Source organism: Nuphar pumila, chromosome 12 (assembly GCF_984573655.1).
Source record: "Nuphar pumila chromosome 12, dmNupPumi1.hap1.1, whole genome shotgun sequence".
In the NCBI taxonomy this organism is placed as follows: domain Eukaryota; kingdom Viridiplantae; phylum Streptophyta; class Magnoliopsida; order Nymphaeales; family Nymphaeaceae; genus Nuphar; species Nuphar pumila.
In genome coordinates, this window is record NC_143260.1 from 11,372,529 (window position 1) to 11,390,315 (window position 17,787).

General features: G+C 37.8%; 1 protein-coding gene across 2 annotated transcripts; it reads right to left on the bottom strand.

The window, feature by feature from the left end:
* Positions 1–1,440: 1,440 nt before the first annotated feature.
* Positions 1,441–17,217, bottom strand: LOC149819985 (hexokinase-3-like). Of its 2 annotated transcripts, XM_089982074.1 has the most exons (9): positions 16,682–17,217; positions 15,875–16,025; positions 14,952–15,134; positions 7,503–7,577; positions 4,079–4,234; positions 3,875–3,973; positions 3,659–3,786; positions 2,119–2,200; positions 1,441–2,009 (listed from the first exon to the last, which is right to left on the bottom strand). In XM_089982074.1, exons 1-9 carry the CDS (start codon positions 16,951–16,953, stop codon positions 1,635–1,637), a joined length of 1,521 nt encoding a protein of 506 aa, XP_089838200.1. In that variant the 5' UTR covers positions 16,954–17,217; the 3' UTR covers positions 1,441–1,634. The 2 variants fall into 2 exon arrangements, with proteins under 2 accessions (XP_089838200.1, XP_089838201.1); XM_089982075.1 differs by lacking the exon at positions 3,875–3,973.
* Positions 17,218–17,787: the final 570 nt, after the last annotated feature.

Sequence of the window (17,787 nt, forward strand, 5' to 3'; positions counted from 1 at the left end):
TCTTTTTTAAAATTCGATATATATTTAGATATAAATGACTCAGATTTACTTTTAGAATTAAAAGTCTTAAGAGAAATTTTAGAAAAAAAGATAAAGAATTCAATTAACACACTTTCATAAAAAGATCAAATTCTTTTTCAAATGCATATATTGCTTATAAAATACTCTTGACTATACATGTTACCATTGCTTCTAGGGATGCACAACAAATCGAGCTAACTCAAGCTTGGCTCAGGCTCGGCTCGGTTAAGCTGGGCTCGAAGCTCATCCATGCTTTAAATGAGCTGAGCTTGAACATGGTTCTAAAGTTCAGAAGAACAAATGAGTCGAGCTTGAACATGGTTCTAAAGCTCGGACGAGCAAACGAGCCAAGCTTGATAAAGCTTGTTAGGCTCGAATAAAAGTATATATATAATGTATTTGCAATTCTATTCAACAAGTTATTGTTAGTGTAACGGGTAGGTTGTTGGGTTTTTGTCAAAATGCTTGTAGTTTGAATCTTGTTTTTCACTCTTTTGTTAATAGAGTACTTTTAGTATTTATATATTATTTTCGGTGTCAATGAATAAAATATATGCTTTGGATTAATGGTAAGTCACTTGGAAAACTTGAGGTTTGTATTTGAAGCCCACCTTCAACAATATTTAATTTTTTTTTTAATGCCTTGAAGCTCGGCTCATCTTGAGCTCAAAACCAACCCGAGTTGAGGAGACAAAGCCATTCAAGCTCGGCTTCGAGCTTGAACCGACCTTGGACAGATATATTTTGCATCATCGAGTTCGAAACTCAAACTCAGCTCATGTGCATCCCTAGTTGCTTCTGCTAAAGAAGTTTTTCAAAATTAAAACTGATTATGTCACAAAAAAGATCAAGTGGATTAGATATGCTATATGTTGAGACATAACAACAAAGCTTGACTATAAAGATTTAATCCGATCACTAAAAGCAAATAGTGGAGATTTTAGATAATATTTTTAAACTAATTTATATTTTTTGGTGTATATATATATGAACCCAATTAGTAAATACCGAGGATATCAAGAATTTAAGGAAAAAAAAGGTCCAACCCCTTTAATAAATAACAGAATTTTTATGGACATTGAAAAAAAAAATTAGGGCCTCATTTGGAGGCTTCGCCTAGGGCCTCAACTTCTCTTGAGCCGCCCCTATTGGGTTTTGAACTTGCAACATCTCAACACATAGTGACGTGCACTAACATGTAAGTTATTGCAACTAAAAGAACAAATGATATATGCTTTAGAAGAAGAATGTGTTAGCAGTATTAGACAATAAATATGGTGCATTTCCAAATTTCTGTCTATAAATTGAATTACGACCAATATGGCTTGCTTTGCTTTTGATGGTCAATTTCTTCGCAAATTTATCTCAACAAATTGTATTATAAACAGCAACTCAATCCCTAGCACCAGTATGGCAAGCTTTGCTTCTGACGGTCAGTTTCTTTATGAATCACATAGAAATACCAAGCAACAAAATGCTTCCCAACAGAAATAATCGATTATTTACACTTGAAAAAAATATGTAATCAATCAAACAAATAATCGACACAGCATACATGACTCGCACTCTTAATATAAGATGATCATATCTATATTTACAAGAGAGGGAGACCATTATTGACTATCAACATAAGAGGATGAATGAGCAGCAGCAAGAAGTGCAGCCCCTATTCCTGACCCATCTTCTGATAGCCTGAGAACAACATGCTCAGCCACATCTTTCACTAGTAATTCGTCAACTGCTGCATGCATGTACTCTCTAAACGTTGAATAGCTTTCATACAGACCCCCTTCTATTGAAACCACTGTTCTCCTCGGTTTACTATATCTTTCGCCCTTTAATCTACCACTAACACCACCGCTACCATCTCTACCAATCTTCTTCAAGATCCCCACAATTCCAGCTGCAGCCAATCGCGCAGCTCTACAGGTCACTATATCACATACTCTCACAATGAGTCTTCGAACCTTCAGAGGGATATCAGAAACCTGAACAGGACACAAAACAAAAGCTTGAAATTGAACATTCTCAAAAAGCTTGATCTGCAGAAGCTGATGACTATGTAATGAGAATTGTTTGAGGATTTTTTCCTATTACCCCCAGGTTTTCTTCCATGATTCTTGCAACCTCTCTCAAGTCAGGAGACTCATCTTCATGCATTAAAGACATTAATGGTGTCCTGAAAAAGTGAGTAGAAAAATAAGCAGTGAAAGCATACTCAGAAGCATGATGCTGTTACAGCATCAATATAGAGTTTTACACTAGGATGATGTTAAAACTATGCCTAAAGGTAGCCACGAAATGTCAACCACAGTTCAAACAGAAGGCACCAGAGACCTGACCATTGATTGCAGACAGAAAACCTTCTCCGAAAGATAGACTAGAAGAATGATTATCTGACTATGTACTTCATTTGTCAGCACTAAGAAAATTTGCTAGCATGAGCAAAGCTGTGAATTTTTTCAAAAGAAAAAAATACCTTTGTCTCATTTCCCAAAACACATCCTACACGTGAAAGCAAAACAATGTTGAACTAAGTTTTAAATACTATTACAGTCAGCTTTGTCAAGTCTATTCCATTCATAAAAAGGAGAAGCATTATCATCTTGATTAGCATTGCACCCAAAAGTCCACCTATAACATCCAGAGTGCATCTCATCCATGTAAGATGAGCACTTCAGAACGACCAAAGTACCCGTGCCTACATAATGCATGCGCAAGGGTGTGGGTATGCATGTCAGTGCAGCTAGGTGCAAGTCAATAAAGAGTTAAGGGTTGTCAACAAACACCCTACTACTTGTCTGATTCTTGGGCTCCATCAATGTTAACCCAACCATTAGAATTTATTTTTTACAGACATTTCTCATCAACAAGAAAAAAATGTACAATTCTTGTACCTTGTCAATGTTTACCAATTTACTACATTTTTGGATCCAACGCTGAGTATGTCAAATTTTGAGTAGTTTTTAAGCTTTAAGCGACCCCCCCCTGATACAAGGGCTTTTCTTTTTTTTTCCTTACATGAGGAAGGACTTGTCTATTCATGGTGCATTTTGTGTTGAGTTGGAACCTTTATTCTGTTAAATTTGAGTCTCACAAACACATGATATGTTCAATTGAAATTTCACATCATGTAAAAATAGCACTAGAGAGATCAAAGGAAAGAATTCAGTTACAACTTACAACAGTCAAACTAAGCAGTAACAAGGAAATTATACTAACAAGAGAGATCAAGATCCAGTTGTAGTTTATGCAAAAACAAGAGTTTTATCCCTTTATTCAACAGGCAGATGCACTAGAGAGATCAAACTAAATAGTAACAAAATTATATTAGCAAGAGAGATCAAGATCCAGTTGTGGTTTATGCATAACAAGAATTTTCACTTTATTCAGCAGGTAGTTGCACAAGTAACACATGCACCAATTTTGTCATGTAAATATCATAGTACACCTTAATGACCAATGTAGCATTTTTAAGCAGAAAAAAAAAGGTGGATGGACATACATACTTTCACGATTCATAGTAGATTAGCAGTTAGTCTTTCAACAAACTAAAAACACCGAACTTGATATGCTTCAGTGAACCCATATAAGTTGATTAAAGAAAAAGTACCGTGTGCCAAGACTAGTTACAAACCTCAATGAGAATGGCATGTGCAGCCCAGAACCAACATCACCAAAAAGATCAGATTCCTCAGCCATTTTTAAAATCACCCTTCTCACAATGTCGCCTAAGTACATTCCAGAAATCATCTTCTCAAAACCCTGAAGAACCAACATCAAAAAAAGATGAAACATACATTTATGGAGAAGATAATAAAATAGGTATTTTCATACAACTAGCTAGGCTTGCCTGTTCAGATGGGTTTGGGCTTTCATCATCTAAAGCTTCATCATATGAAGTTCTTGGAAGATGAGATGACCAAAAATTGCCCCATTCCACATTGACAACCTGATCGAGCAAGCAAAGTTTTGTCCATGATCACATGATGGTAAAATGTTCATGAAAAGGCATATGTAACAGACAGATCAAGTTGACAATGACAAGAATAAATACCATGCCTCCAGAGTTAGAAAGAAGCCCCTGGCACTTCGTAATTGCATCTGCACGCTCCACATAACAAGCATTTGTCCCAGTTCCAATGATAATTGCTGCAACGGTATCTTCATCATGATAATGCCCAAGAGCCAGTGTTCCAACAGTGTCATTTACCTAATATTTGGATAAATAGATTAGAGCATCAGAGAAAATGAAATTGCCAAAGCATGTTGGTGATATTAAGCTAATAATTCTGAAGTAAAAGCCACAAACAAAATCAACTAATGGTTGAGCATATTACAATTGAGGCACAGGAATACATGACAACATAAAAGACAGTACATGAGGCATCAAGTCGTACGAAAATATTTGAAGGCAAAGACAGCAGAGATCATCCTCAGCAGCAGCTTAAACCCAACTAGCAATATCAAACATAATGAGTTAACATGCTATCACCACCCTCCCATCACTAATAGCAGTACCAAGCAAGATTATAACTCACTTATGCTACTAGTCATCAAGCATCAGCCACCAATGAATAATATTCTGCATGGACATGTATGTTGCATAACACCACCACATTTAAGCGGCCTATCCATGACTTTTGGAACAAGTGATTTCCATATTAATTGCTGCATCGACACTAGCTATGCTCAAGAATGGTTTGAAAATTAGTGCTGCAGTAACACTATGTTCACGTAACCCTATCAATATTGTGGCTACCGTAGCCATCCCCCAATGAAGAAAAGGTGTTTGTCCAACATATTGGTCGAGATTTTCTTTAATGTCACAATAAGAAAATTGGATGTGCAAAAAACAATATGTCAAAAAACTTATATGCAGCATCATTTCTCTGAACACTGTACTATGATGGTTTTATGTGTCAACAAAACCAACCTCTAGTACAATTAAAGATTCACCAAAGTCAGACCTGTACAAGTTAACATGCAGCAAGATATGGGCATTCATATGTGACAGAAAGAAAGAGAAGGGATTACTTCTCGAATAGCAGCCTAAGAGTAGCCTGGACAAACTCATAGCATAGAGGATGCCAAACAATTTTATATTCATCAAAATAAAATTAGTGCTTCACCAAATCATTTGATCAACCTAATATAGGCATTCAATTTAATACATAGTCAAATGCATGCTAAACAGTTGCCCGTGCAACCAGCGACCCATGCAAGACCTTCACGGTTGGTCGGTAGGACCTTGAAAAATATCGTCACCTAGGTTGTGCAGTATTAACCTAGGTCACATAGTAAAATTGCTTGGGCAATCATCGCAACCATAGGGTATGGTGTAAAGAGTGTTTTGGCCTCTTTCCACATTTATAGAAAAGATTTTAGATTTGCATATTATACCACAACAAAAACTAAACATATTCTTAGAATCATTTGAGATAAACTCTTTTTTTCCTGAATTTGGTAACTTTCAGAGAAACATTTGAAGAACTCAAAGATTTCCTAAATTTTTCTGTAACTATTTTCTGAGATTGGTTCCTTTAAGAGTGTTTTTCAAGCTTGAGTCAAGATATGAAGGTGTATCAGGATATGTCCAAGGACAAGCTTTATTTCTGCTATTTCTGTTTTTTGTCTGTTTTATTTGTTATTTGTGTCTCAAATTCATTCTTTCCACTCGCTTATCTCCTTTCGGTGTTTTATATTAGTTGCTAGCTTCTTATTTTTCTGTGATTGCTTGAGCTTTAGACCAGTTGTTGTGGTTACTTGAAATTTAGACTTATGATAGCTTATTAGTTGCAAATCAATACTTGTTCATATAATCCATACCAGTTTGAATGGTGTGATGCAATCATCATCTTCTTTCTAACTATATAATATTGTTTGTGTTTCAATAATCAAACACTCTATACCTAGGCTGAAGTGTTAAGATATACATATCCGTGTATATATATATATGTATATATACATGTATATATACATGTATATGTATATATGTGTTTATTGTTAACTGAAATACCCATTAGGGGTATTCCGGTTTTTTCTCTGTAATAGGTATCAGCCCATTAGGGGCTGACATTTTTGCATTTTATTTCATGTATTTATTTTTGTCTTTTTCTTTTTTTACCTTTTTGTCTTTTTTAGATTTGATGGGACAACTCCATATAACTGTTGGAGCTGCCCCAACAGCTATATTTATGATGGGACAGCTCCATATAGCTGTTGGAGCTGCCCCAACAGCTATATTTATGACTGTTGAGTGCAGCCCCAACAGCTATATTTATGACTGTTGAGTGCAGCCCCAACAGCCATATTGAGTTGCACCCCATTGGCTCCATTGTATTATAAATTGGTCTCTTGTGGCCTTGTATTCCTAACTCATTCTTGAGTGCTTCTATGATATGTCACATGGGTACGGGTGCGGGTGCGGGTGCGGGGATTTGGCACTTCCAAAAAACCCGGGTGCGGGGGTGCGGCAGGGGCAAAAATGTGTATATATATAAGAGGGGTCCGGGGGTTCCCCCGGCGCAGGTCCCGCACCCAGGGTCGGGTTGACCGCACCCGGTGCCACACCCGCGTCGAGTCGCATCGACGCGGGTGCGGCACCCGGCTAGCCGAGTCCCTGTGACATAGCTTCTATGCAATAACAAGTCTGTAGACCCTTGTGTGGGTGGTTTCGTGATTTAATCAAGTATTTTTACTTGATTGAAAGTGTGTTCTTGCATGTGTATCGGATTCAATCCACTTCATTACATGTTACCTCAACCTAGCTAGGGATGCACACAAGCCGAGTTCAAGCCGAGCTTGGGGTGGCTCAGCTCGGCTCGGCTCGAGAAGAAATTTTGGCTGGTCAAGCTCGGCTCAAGCTCGAGCAGCGCTTGAACACCCTTTGCCCGAGATCGGATCGGCTTGAGCTGAATACCTTTAATTTAAAAATTTTTGTAAATCATGCCAAAAGCCTTTTGAAAGAGGAGAAGGCAATGGGATTTGAACTCGCGCTACTTCCAAGAAAGACCAACAACTTACCCACTAAACAAGGACCTTTCTTTATGACCATATTATGAAAAAAATAATACATATATAAAATCTAGTTTCTTTATATACCTATGTGAGCCGAGCTTAATCAGACTTACCAAGCTTATCCGATCTGGACCAGCTGTTCAAGCTCGGCTCATTTACATGTACTGAACCTGAACCCTTGTTCAAGCTCGGCTCATTTATTTTTCTGAACAAGTTCAAGCTGAACTTAAACGGGTTGAGCCCAAGCCAAGCTAGCTTGGATCGTTGTGCATCCCTACATTCAATATTTGACAACATGGAGAATATTTGATATGGGCATGACAAACATTTGTATCCGACTTTTCCTAAGCAATAAGCTAATCATGATAAGTCACATTCATCTCATAATTGATCAGTAGTGCAAGACATAATGGTATATGAATATATAAACTGGAACTATGAACAAAAACACCCAATTATACCAGTGCCACTACACGCATATCTAGTCCTACTCTTCCCATCGCTTCTTGTAAGCATTCTGTGATATCTTTTCCTTCCTGCAAAACAGACAGGGAAAAAGAAAGCTATCATTCACCAATCTCATCAATTTGATGTCCAAAATAGCTAGTAACAATTATTCAAAAATAAATCATACCAACATATGAAATCTTTGATCAACATCCGGTATACTGAGAAAATAGGCTGGCCAAATACATGTGACTGCATGATGCAGTTTAGCCAAACAACGAACCTACAGGACTAGAAAGCCTAGACCTAGGTAACATATATCACAATAATTTGAGGCCATGTCACAAACATAGCATACAAAGAGAACCAGCAAAAGAAAAAAATTGCATATTTAATCATTAATAAAGGAAAGCAAGACAGCAATGCCAACAACGAAACTGCAGCAGAACAAACAATGTGAAGTAGACATGTAGCCTGATGTAAGTTTATTGGATTGGTGCAATGCAATTGAGCAATAAACAAGTCCTTCCCCCATTAAAGGTGATTTTAAATTTTGAATTACTCTTCCCTAAAAGGATGTCAACTCCTTGTCATGTCCATTTTTCCATCGGCAAGACTAGTTTATACAAAGGCGGAAAGCCTGTCAACCTTTCTTTAATAAGGGTTAATATTTTCAGTAGAAAGAAGGGAACATTCATAATGAATGAGGTGAATGACACAGGCTTAAGCTTAGTGTTGAAGATCAGGTGGTGTCCTTAAAAGAGAAAAAGAGGAAACAAGATAATAAATTGTCAAATTTGAAAAGAAAAAGGATGTTTGCCAAAAGATAGACAGGAAACTCTTCCTCTTCACCGGAATGATAAATTTCATTGATAGCCTGTAACCACCTTGATAAAAAACATACCCACAAAGCAAATAAATTTCACACCAGATCCTTACAAAATGCAGGAAACAAAATCAATATGTAGTAAACTAGGAAAAATGTTAAGACGAAAAGACCAATTAAACAACTAGTAATTTACTGACTGCTAAGGTTCACAACATCAGTTCTTGATACACTCCATCAGTCCATTGTACAAATAAACTACAATATACAACCTTGAAACTAAAAAGAAAAATAGATATAATCCAGCAGCACGCTGTGTGTGCCCATCTTTTTACTAAGGGCAATTTCATTCACATCAATTGTATAAAGTTACATAACAGTAACAAGATCATATATTTAAGTTTTAGCAAATCTGGTTTCACATTTCATTCAAAATGAAGGAGCAAAAAAGTAAAGAAACAAACATGAGGCACTTGCACAAATCAAACCAGACAGTTATGTTGAATGGGGAAGATCCTTCAGCTATATTTCCCTACAGAATATCAAAAGACAAAAACCAGGTGTAGGAAAACACAAAAAACCATCTTGTTCAAAAAAGAACAAGAACAGCAATTGAAATGGAGAACATAATGATACAGTTATACAACATATAGAACCAACTCTTGGCTACCACAGCGACAATACATTGAGGGTTGCTGATACAAGTCCGATGATTTGTGGAATCCATTTTTTATTTCTCTTGTCAATATCAAATTAGCACTTTATTGCTCCAAAGTAGTGGATATCTTTCTCTCCAAAAAAATAAACCTCCTACCAAACTGATCTAAAGTTTGGATTATTTCCAATTTCCTTTTAATAAATATGGGTGATAAACCTCCAACAAGCTTAATAGAAAATGAAAAATTAACACTCAGGAGTAACGACACAGGCAACAGAACTCAGTTGTCAACAGCGTCTCACATTTCTTTCACATAATTATTCATTGTATAAATGTCTCATACTGTTCATCAAGGTGCAGTGCCTTAGATAAACATAAGCATTTAACAGATCACTAAACACAATTTTTGACATCTTCATTGTGTCTCAGGTTGAAAGCATACCAGATGCGGTTTCGACATTCTATAATACCCAAAAGTGAAATACTTATGCCCATTCTATTCCATCAATTCCTCAAAAGATAAGAAGCAAGACCATGTTTGCTTAATCCAATTCTTGGTTCAAAATTGAAATGCAAGGCTATATAGCATTTGTTACTATGAGAGTAGGGATGCACAACGAGCCGAGCTAGCTCGGGCTCGGCTTGGGCTCGACCTGTTTAAGCTCGGCTCGAGCTCGTTTGAAAAATAAATGAGCCAAGCTTGAACAAAAGCATAGGCTCAGTAGTAAACAAGCCGACCTTGAACAGGTAGTCCAGCTCGGTTAGGCTCGATTAACCCAATTAGGCTCGGTTCACATAGTTATATAAAGAAATTAGAGTTTATATATGTATATTATTTTTCAATGCTTGAACACAAAAAGAGTTGTTAACGTAGTGGGTGTGTATGTTGTCTCTTTGGAAAGTGACCTGGGTTCAAATCCCACCACATACGGTTTTTAAAAAAGAACTTTTAACACAAACTTTAAAAAAATTTATAAATGTGTTCAGCTCGAGCCGACGCGAGCTTTGCTCGAGCTCAACTTGAGCCGAGCCCGGACATAGGCTGTTTGAGCCGAGCTTGAACAGCCACTTCTTCCTCTCGAGCTGAGACAAGCCAGCCCAAGCTCGGATCTAACCTGGCTCGTGTGCATCCCTATATGAGAGTGATTTTTCATGCATTACCTGAACAATTCACAACACCAGATCAAAATTTGTTACCGATCTTTTCTTATGTATTAACATTCTGATTTTGTGCACTCACTGCACTTTATCGGATGTGAGTGATGTGAAGTGCCACTGCTTAATACATGCACATATTGCTAGCCAGCTTTCTAATGCAAGTAATAACTACTCATGTCAAGGTTTACAGACATTTCATGTTCTAGTAAAATCACTTCATGATCTAGCATAAAATTCACGTGCTTAATAGTACAGAGTCTACAGACATCTTCAGGCCACTGCCTGGTGGTCAACAAGAAAGATAGAACACCTAACGGAAGCATTTGTTACATGCAAATATAGCAGGAAATGATTATACTAATACTTTATGGTCTAGTGTTACCACATATTGCCTAGAATGTTCCATGAATCTTCTAACAATGCTTACTGATCCATGCAAGATTTAGAAATGACACCTTATGAAAGCTGACACAACAATCAAACGGTAAAAAAATGGTGTGACCTATATGCCATCTAAGCAAATCTTTTACATATCCAGAAAGTGTCACTGAATGCTTATAGTGCAACAAGCACCAAAATACAGAAATAACAGGAATAGCCACTCCAGTTACACTTTGTCATAAACAACACTTGAAGAGCTTCACACCCACACCACACATAAGAAAAACTGGGTACCAACTATAAAGCACAAGATTCTGTTTTCAAATAATTGAACCTACTGTAGTAACAGATGTGAGTGCCCTACAAGCAGTCAAATGGAATACTAGAGGAGAATGTAGAAAGAAGAGCTCAGAAACCACAATGCATTATGATCCAATGCCTCGTCATTAATAAAACATGAGGAAGCATTAGTAGAAGATTATTATCCAACTAATGAAGGACATATATTCCTATATTAGTTGGAAAATTAAGAGAAATTGCAACAAAAACCCCAATCACTATGGACTTACTCTGATAGAAAAGGGTCTTGCAATGGACGCAGAAGCAACCCATATTCACTACCTGAGTTGCACAAAAGTCTAAATAAGATTTAAAAATTTTCTCGTGATAATTTCTTAGAAACCAAAAAAAAAGAAACAAAACCCAGCAGATAGAAACATGAAAAGACATTTGTCATTGTACCTCGTATATCAACAAATCCTAATGAACAGTAATTGAATGGCAGAGTGGATGCCGGAAATGAACTAAACTATCCACTTTGAAGAGATCAAACTCAGATGCATATACCTCTTATTAGTGTGCACAGATCATTGAATACAGCCAACAGTCCCAAAGAAGAGATACACAGAAATATATAAAAAAACAAAAACTGCAAGGACAAGGACATCAACTTTTCTACAATATTAACAGAAATATGGTAAAGATGTCACTCAAAAGCAACATTTGATCAATCTAGGTTCACTTGGAAGTTGGAAACAAAAGCTAAAGCTACAGTTTCACCTCCATCAGACTACAAGAATGATAGGACCTACAGAGTGAATTTAACATTTCGGAAGCATTGCGGAGGAATTACTTAACTGAATCAAACCAATGATGTTCTAGATGATAACCAAAGACATTCATTTTCTCTCATTTACTACAAAAAAGACAAAAATCTAGGTTCACTTGGAAGTTGGAAACAAAAGCTAAAGCTACAGTTTCACCTCCATCAGACTACAAGAATGATAGGACCTACAGAGTGAATTTAACATTTCGGAAGCATTGCGGAGGAATTACTTAACTGAATCAAACCAATGATGTTCTAGATGATAACCAAAGACATTCATTTTCTCTCATTTACTACAAAAAAGACAAAAAATTCTAAAAGCTTATGCTCTGTAACTAATTTTATAGATAAATTCTATCAATTTTAACTTGACATATTATAACTGCAGAAGATTGTTTAAGAAAAACTCCATTAGACATAAATGTTCAATTCTTGACTGCAGAAGTCTGTTTAAGAAAAAATCCAATAAACATAAATGTTCAATTGTTCCTGCATCTCCACATAACGAACGTCAGACTTAAAGATCTAGGGCATAAAGATGAAGTCTATACCGAACAGTCTCAGCTCACAAAAAATACCAGAATGTTTTCTAGTAGCACAATTGATAGCTCAAAGTCCAGACAGACCCAAGGAATCTTTGCTAGGTGCATGAGTGGGTTGCATTAATGTAACTCCATCGCCCACATTTTGTGATAACAGATATCAAGAAAGATATCCCTCAGTGGCATGAAAACCATGAAAACAAAATCATTACATAAAAGTAGAGCTTCTTGGCCAACCAACGAGGAGCCACTAGTACATTTTTTCATGACATTCTATGAGAAACCTACAGGCCATTCACAATGTCATTAGCCGCCAATCTTGGAAGCACCTTCACCATCCATCCCTGATATCCAACTAAATCATTTTCAATTGACCCTAATACAAATTGAACGCATTGGCATGGTGTCAATGGGTGACGTGAACATCAACCTAACCATCTAAAACTCTTTCTTTGTGGTACAATTAATCTCTGATATGAAAATCCTTAAAATAATTGTCAGAGAGTTCTGCACCAAAAAGATAACTGATTAAAGAAATGGCTTTATAGACACAAATTGCTTGTTGTGAAAAATAATGCTAACAGAATAATATGGTCCACAAAAAACAAAAGAATTACAGAAAGGGAGTGCCTGATCCACAAAAACAACTCCAGCATCATGGGTATTTGAATAACCTTCGAACACAAAATCAACTAAACCTTACTAAAGAAATAACCAACGCTATCTTAAAGAAGTGTCCACCTTAATTTATTGGAGTTTTCACATCAACCACACAACTTCCAGGATTACAACATACAACGTGCCCATGAAGCCGATAAAGGAAGTTCCCCATTGATTGACATATGAACTATGTCACATGGGTGTGGGTGCGCGGTAATATATATATATATATATAAAGTCCAAAAGTTGGACATAAATGACCCTAGGTGCATTGACCACACACAGGGTCAAGTTGACCGCACCGGGTGCCGCACCCACACATGCGTCGACGCCCGCGTCGACGCGGGTGCGGCGACCAGTTGGCCGAGTCCCTATGACATAGCATATGGCACATGTTTGTGTGCTTTCCTTGATTACCACAAAATTTAGTCCCTCAGCCTGTCACATTCATCTCCTTGACTTGAATAAAATCTTCTTTTCTCCCTCTTATTTTGATCATAAACATGATATAAAGAAAATGTGATCCTAAAGTATAAAACTACCAACGAGAAGGGCTCAAGTTGTACAGCGATAGGAAAGTGAAGCTAAGGGAGAGGCCACACTGAACACTTAAAAGCAAGCTCAGGTGATAACCTTGAAATTAAGACACAAACCCCAATAGTCAGAAAATATGTGACAGATTCATGGCACAAGTCAACACCCTCAAAGAAATACTCTTCCTAGTCATCAAAAGTTCAGGAACCAGAGGACATAACACTAATAACCCTAAAAAACAATCAGAAAAGCAGCATAATGACAAGTCCAATTGTTTAATTAACATGCTCAGTTAAACAAGAACAAAATATTGTAAAATATAATTTACATACTCTCACAAAAAGAACTACATAACAATGCAATGAAAAGGAATACACCATTTGAGCCAATAAGAAAAATAAGAAAATGGAACAACTTATTAATTAAGTAAGCAAGCCACACAAAACAAAAGGGAACTAGTCACAGAAAGAATGGTGGGAACAAAGTAGAAACAGCTACTGCTAAAGCACCAACAAACGTATAACATAAAATAACCAATGATTAGGCATCACTTGTATGCATCTCATTAGATTAAGCAACTTCAACACTAATGAAATGGAACCAGTGATTATTAATTCTGTTGAGTCCAACAAAAAATGGAACAAAAAAAGTTAATATCTAAGAAAATCGGAAAAACTGTTTTCTCTTGCCTAAATTCCAAAACTAATCCTCAAACACACAAGCCAAGAGTTGGGCTAACGATAGCTCGCCAACCTAAAAAAGAACTGGAGAACGCTATCAAACTAAAACAAGAAGAAACAATGACATGCCCTAACATAGTGTGCTTGAAATAAATAAGTACTAAGGAAAGGCTGATCTCACTATTGCATACATGATTTAGCACTCTTGGCGGTTGGGTGGGCCACTTGAACTGACTACATTCGAGGGTAGTAATACGTAACCAGCAGTCCATAGGAAGAATGAATAAATCATACACATATTACAAGTTTGATATTCATAACCCCAAAATGCAAACATAAATGCTATTGATAAAATAAAGATGGACTGCTTGCTGCCAGAACACCTTTTCAGAGCCACAGTGAATAGATCTTGCACTATTCAAGAATTGTTGCCTCCAAGTTCAAGTCTACAAAGCCTGTTCTAGGAAAAAATTACAATGAATCTTGAGCCTAAATGAGACAACCAGAAGATGGCAGTGAAGCCACTAGATAACTCGCTAAAAAAAACATCAGCATAATGAGTCACACCGAAATCCAACACTTGTTTAAGGATGCTAAATATACACAGGTCTGACGGAAGGAAAAACCCTAGAAACTAGAAACTAAGGGAATCACCAAATCAAAAAGCTATGAAAAAGTTAAAGATGGATCATGCTCAACACATCATTTTGCAAACCAATATGAAAAGAAACAGTTCTAGCGAGCATATAATGTGCCTATTGTGGTAGCTCGATAATTTGCAACCCATACAATTATCAAACAGAAACAATTAAGAGTGCATGAATATATAAGCAGCAAGGAAATCAGATGTCAATCGCCCCAATCAATACATAGTTGTCTAAAATTTATTTTAGCTTATCCTTTGAAAGCATACACTAACCATGTCATCAATTGCAAAACCCTTTGTCCACTTCACAAGCACACCTGAAGAAATAGAGGTTTGCCTCATAGGAAATGAGAATGTAAAGCCAAGCGCCTTTGTGCTCCAAGAACTAGAAGGAGTAAAACTGTCTTCCTTTTCAACAAAAGACTTCAAGGTAGATGCAATGTAATAAAAAAGAGCCTGTAATAATCGAAATAGAAATAAAATAAGATAGATCAATTGTTGCAGATGATTATCAAAACAAACCCAAACATATTAAAGATCATTAACTACACAGAAATAATGGCCTGAGGAAATCTGATAGATGGAAATACAATAATGGTAGGTGGTAATCCAACCAATGAAAATACAATAATGGTAGGTGGTAATCCAACCAATGAGTGTAGCTGAGATGCGTATGCTGAGATGGATGTGTGGAAATACAATAAAAGATAAGATTCGGAACGAGGAGATACGTAAGAAGGTAGGCGTTGCACCCATTGAAAATAAGATGAGAGAGAATCGTTTACGGTGGTTTGGACATATTCGACGAAGGCCTAATGATGCTCCAGTTAGAAGGATGGAGAAATGGGAAAATATATTAGTTAAAAGAGGTCGGGTAGGCCTAGGAAGACATGGATGGAGGTGATAAGAAAGGATATGAATGATTTGAACCTCACCGAGGACATGGCATTGGATAGAAATGAATGGAAGAGAAGGATTCATGTGGAAGACCCATAATGATTTTCTTTGTTGGTTCATATCGCCGACCCCAATTGTTTTGGGATGAAGGCGTAGTTGTTGTTGTTGGTAATCCAACCAATGAAAATACATCATTACAACATATTTTATAGCATTTTCCAAGTTCACCAGGGAAGAAAGAAGAGAAAGAAAATAGCAACAGTGAAAGATAGTAGTCAGAAAAAAGAACCATCACCTACCTCACTTGTTCCGGTCATTATATGAGGGGGAATCGTCTGTTTCTCGACTTGGTGGTCCACAATTCTTTGCCTTTTACCCGCAAGCTGAACCCTTAGCACCCTAAAATTAGTTCCTCCCAAATCAAGAGCATAATAGATCCCCTTTTCATCGCTGAAACAAGAATAAAAAGAAGGATTACACAAACTAACCTTAAGCATTCCCAGCACAATCACACCACTGTCATACACCGTTAACTTTTCTATGAAATCCAAACCAATATCAGAGAACAGTAAACCAGTAGAATCGATCACTATATGGCTCCCCAACATCATAAGTCCAAAGCCGCAAACCGGAACAAAACCAACATGCACCAATCTTGGTAAAAAAATCAAATATGCGCCAAAAGTATCATACCAACATATTTTATGCTACTCGATATACATCCTAGGAACCCCATTTCCCAAACAACAATAGCAGCAATAACACCAACAACAATAGCAGCAACCACACCAATAACAGCACCAACGCCCAACAGCAATCAATACGAACCATTTACACAACAGTATGTAAAAAAGCAATCAGGAAAACCAAAACCCCTGACAAAACAAAAAAGTAGCACACCCCAACAAACGAATGCAAACAAGTACATATGGAGTTCCTTCACACCCAAAGCTTAAATCTTAAGCAACCCCCTTTAACTGAATCCCAATACCCATCACTATCAACCCCCTAAAAAGCAAAGGAGTAAGAAAAAACCCATATTTTCTTGAATTTCTTCCCACCCCAAAACAGAAAAGTTCTAGAGACAGAGAGATGGGTGCACGCACCCACTGGGGAGGGTATCAACGAAGGTGAGGAGCATCTTGAGCTTGCTGCCGCCCTCAGAGGCCAAACCAGCGTGCATCTCGACGGCCATGGCGTCGACGACCTGCCTCAACCGCCCTGTGGACGTCGAGCACTCTTCCTCGAAGTCCCGGAGCACCCCCACCGCCCTGTTCCATTTGGCCCTGCTCTTCAGCCTCCGGCTCACTAGGATCGCCGCCAACGTGCACGACACCACCGCACACCCCACCGCCACCCCGAGACCCACCTTCCCCATCAAAACCAAGCGCGCGCAAGAGAGAGAGAGAGAGCTACACCTCGACACAGAAACACCCACAATCAACCCCACAATCTACCACTCATCAAAAACCAGACCGGCGTTGTGTTTCGGCCAGGCAGGCAGACCGAGCGCCAGAAAGCAGCAGTCGAGCCTGAAAGCAAAGTGTTCGACGAAATGCCTCAACGAGACAGGAGGCCGAACGAGAGAGAGGGAACTGAAGAGAGTCTAGATTTTCCCCCTCTCCTTGTGTTTCTTCTTCTCTTGTTACTGCTATCATGAATAATAAAGGGAGGAAAAGAAGAGGGGGGGGGAGGTGAGTGGGACAGAAGGCACTTCTGAGGCGGGCGGAGTCCGCGTCTCTCTCTCTCATACCCTTGTTTCACCAAATTGTCCCTACATCTTTTGTCAACTATCTACACTATCACTTTTATTCATCGAAACAAAGTAAAAGTTTTAATTTTCTAGTAATTACGTAGATGGCCTTTGTTTTGTTTTTTTTACAGAGAAAGCAGCTGGGGTTAGGCATAGCCGCATAGGGGTGTCAACGGGCATGGTTTACAGACTTGAGTCCAGACCCGAAGGTCCAATTAGCACATGGACAGAGGTATAGTTTGTGAAATTTTATACTCCACCTGAGTTTTGATTAAGACCCGCAATTTTTCAATGTAAAAATGATAAAAAAAAATATGGTTTTACCGATTATTATCCAAGTTTGGTTTATGTAGTTCTTATCAGGCCCCAATTAGACCTGAGTTCGGACTCGATACTGTACCTGAAAATCTTATCCAAGTCTGGTTCCACCTGAGACCGAACCAAACCCGACTCATTGAC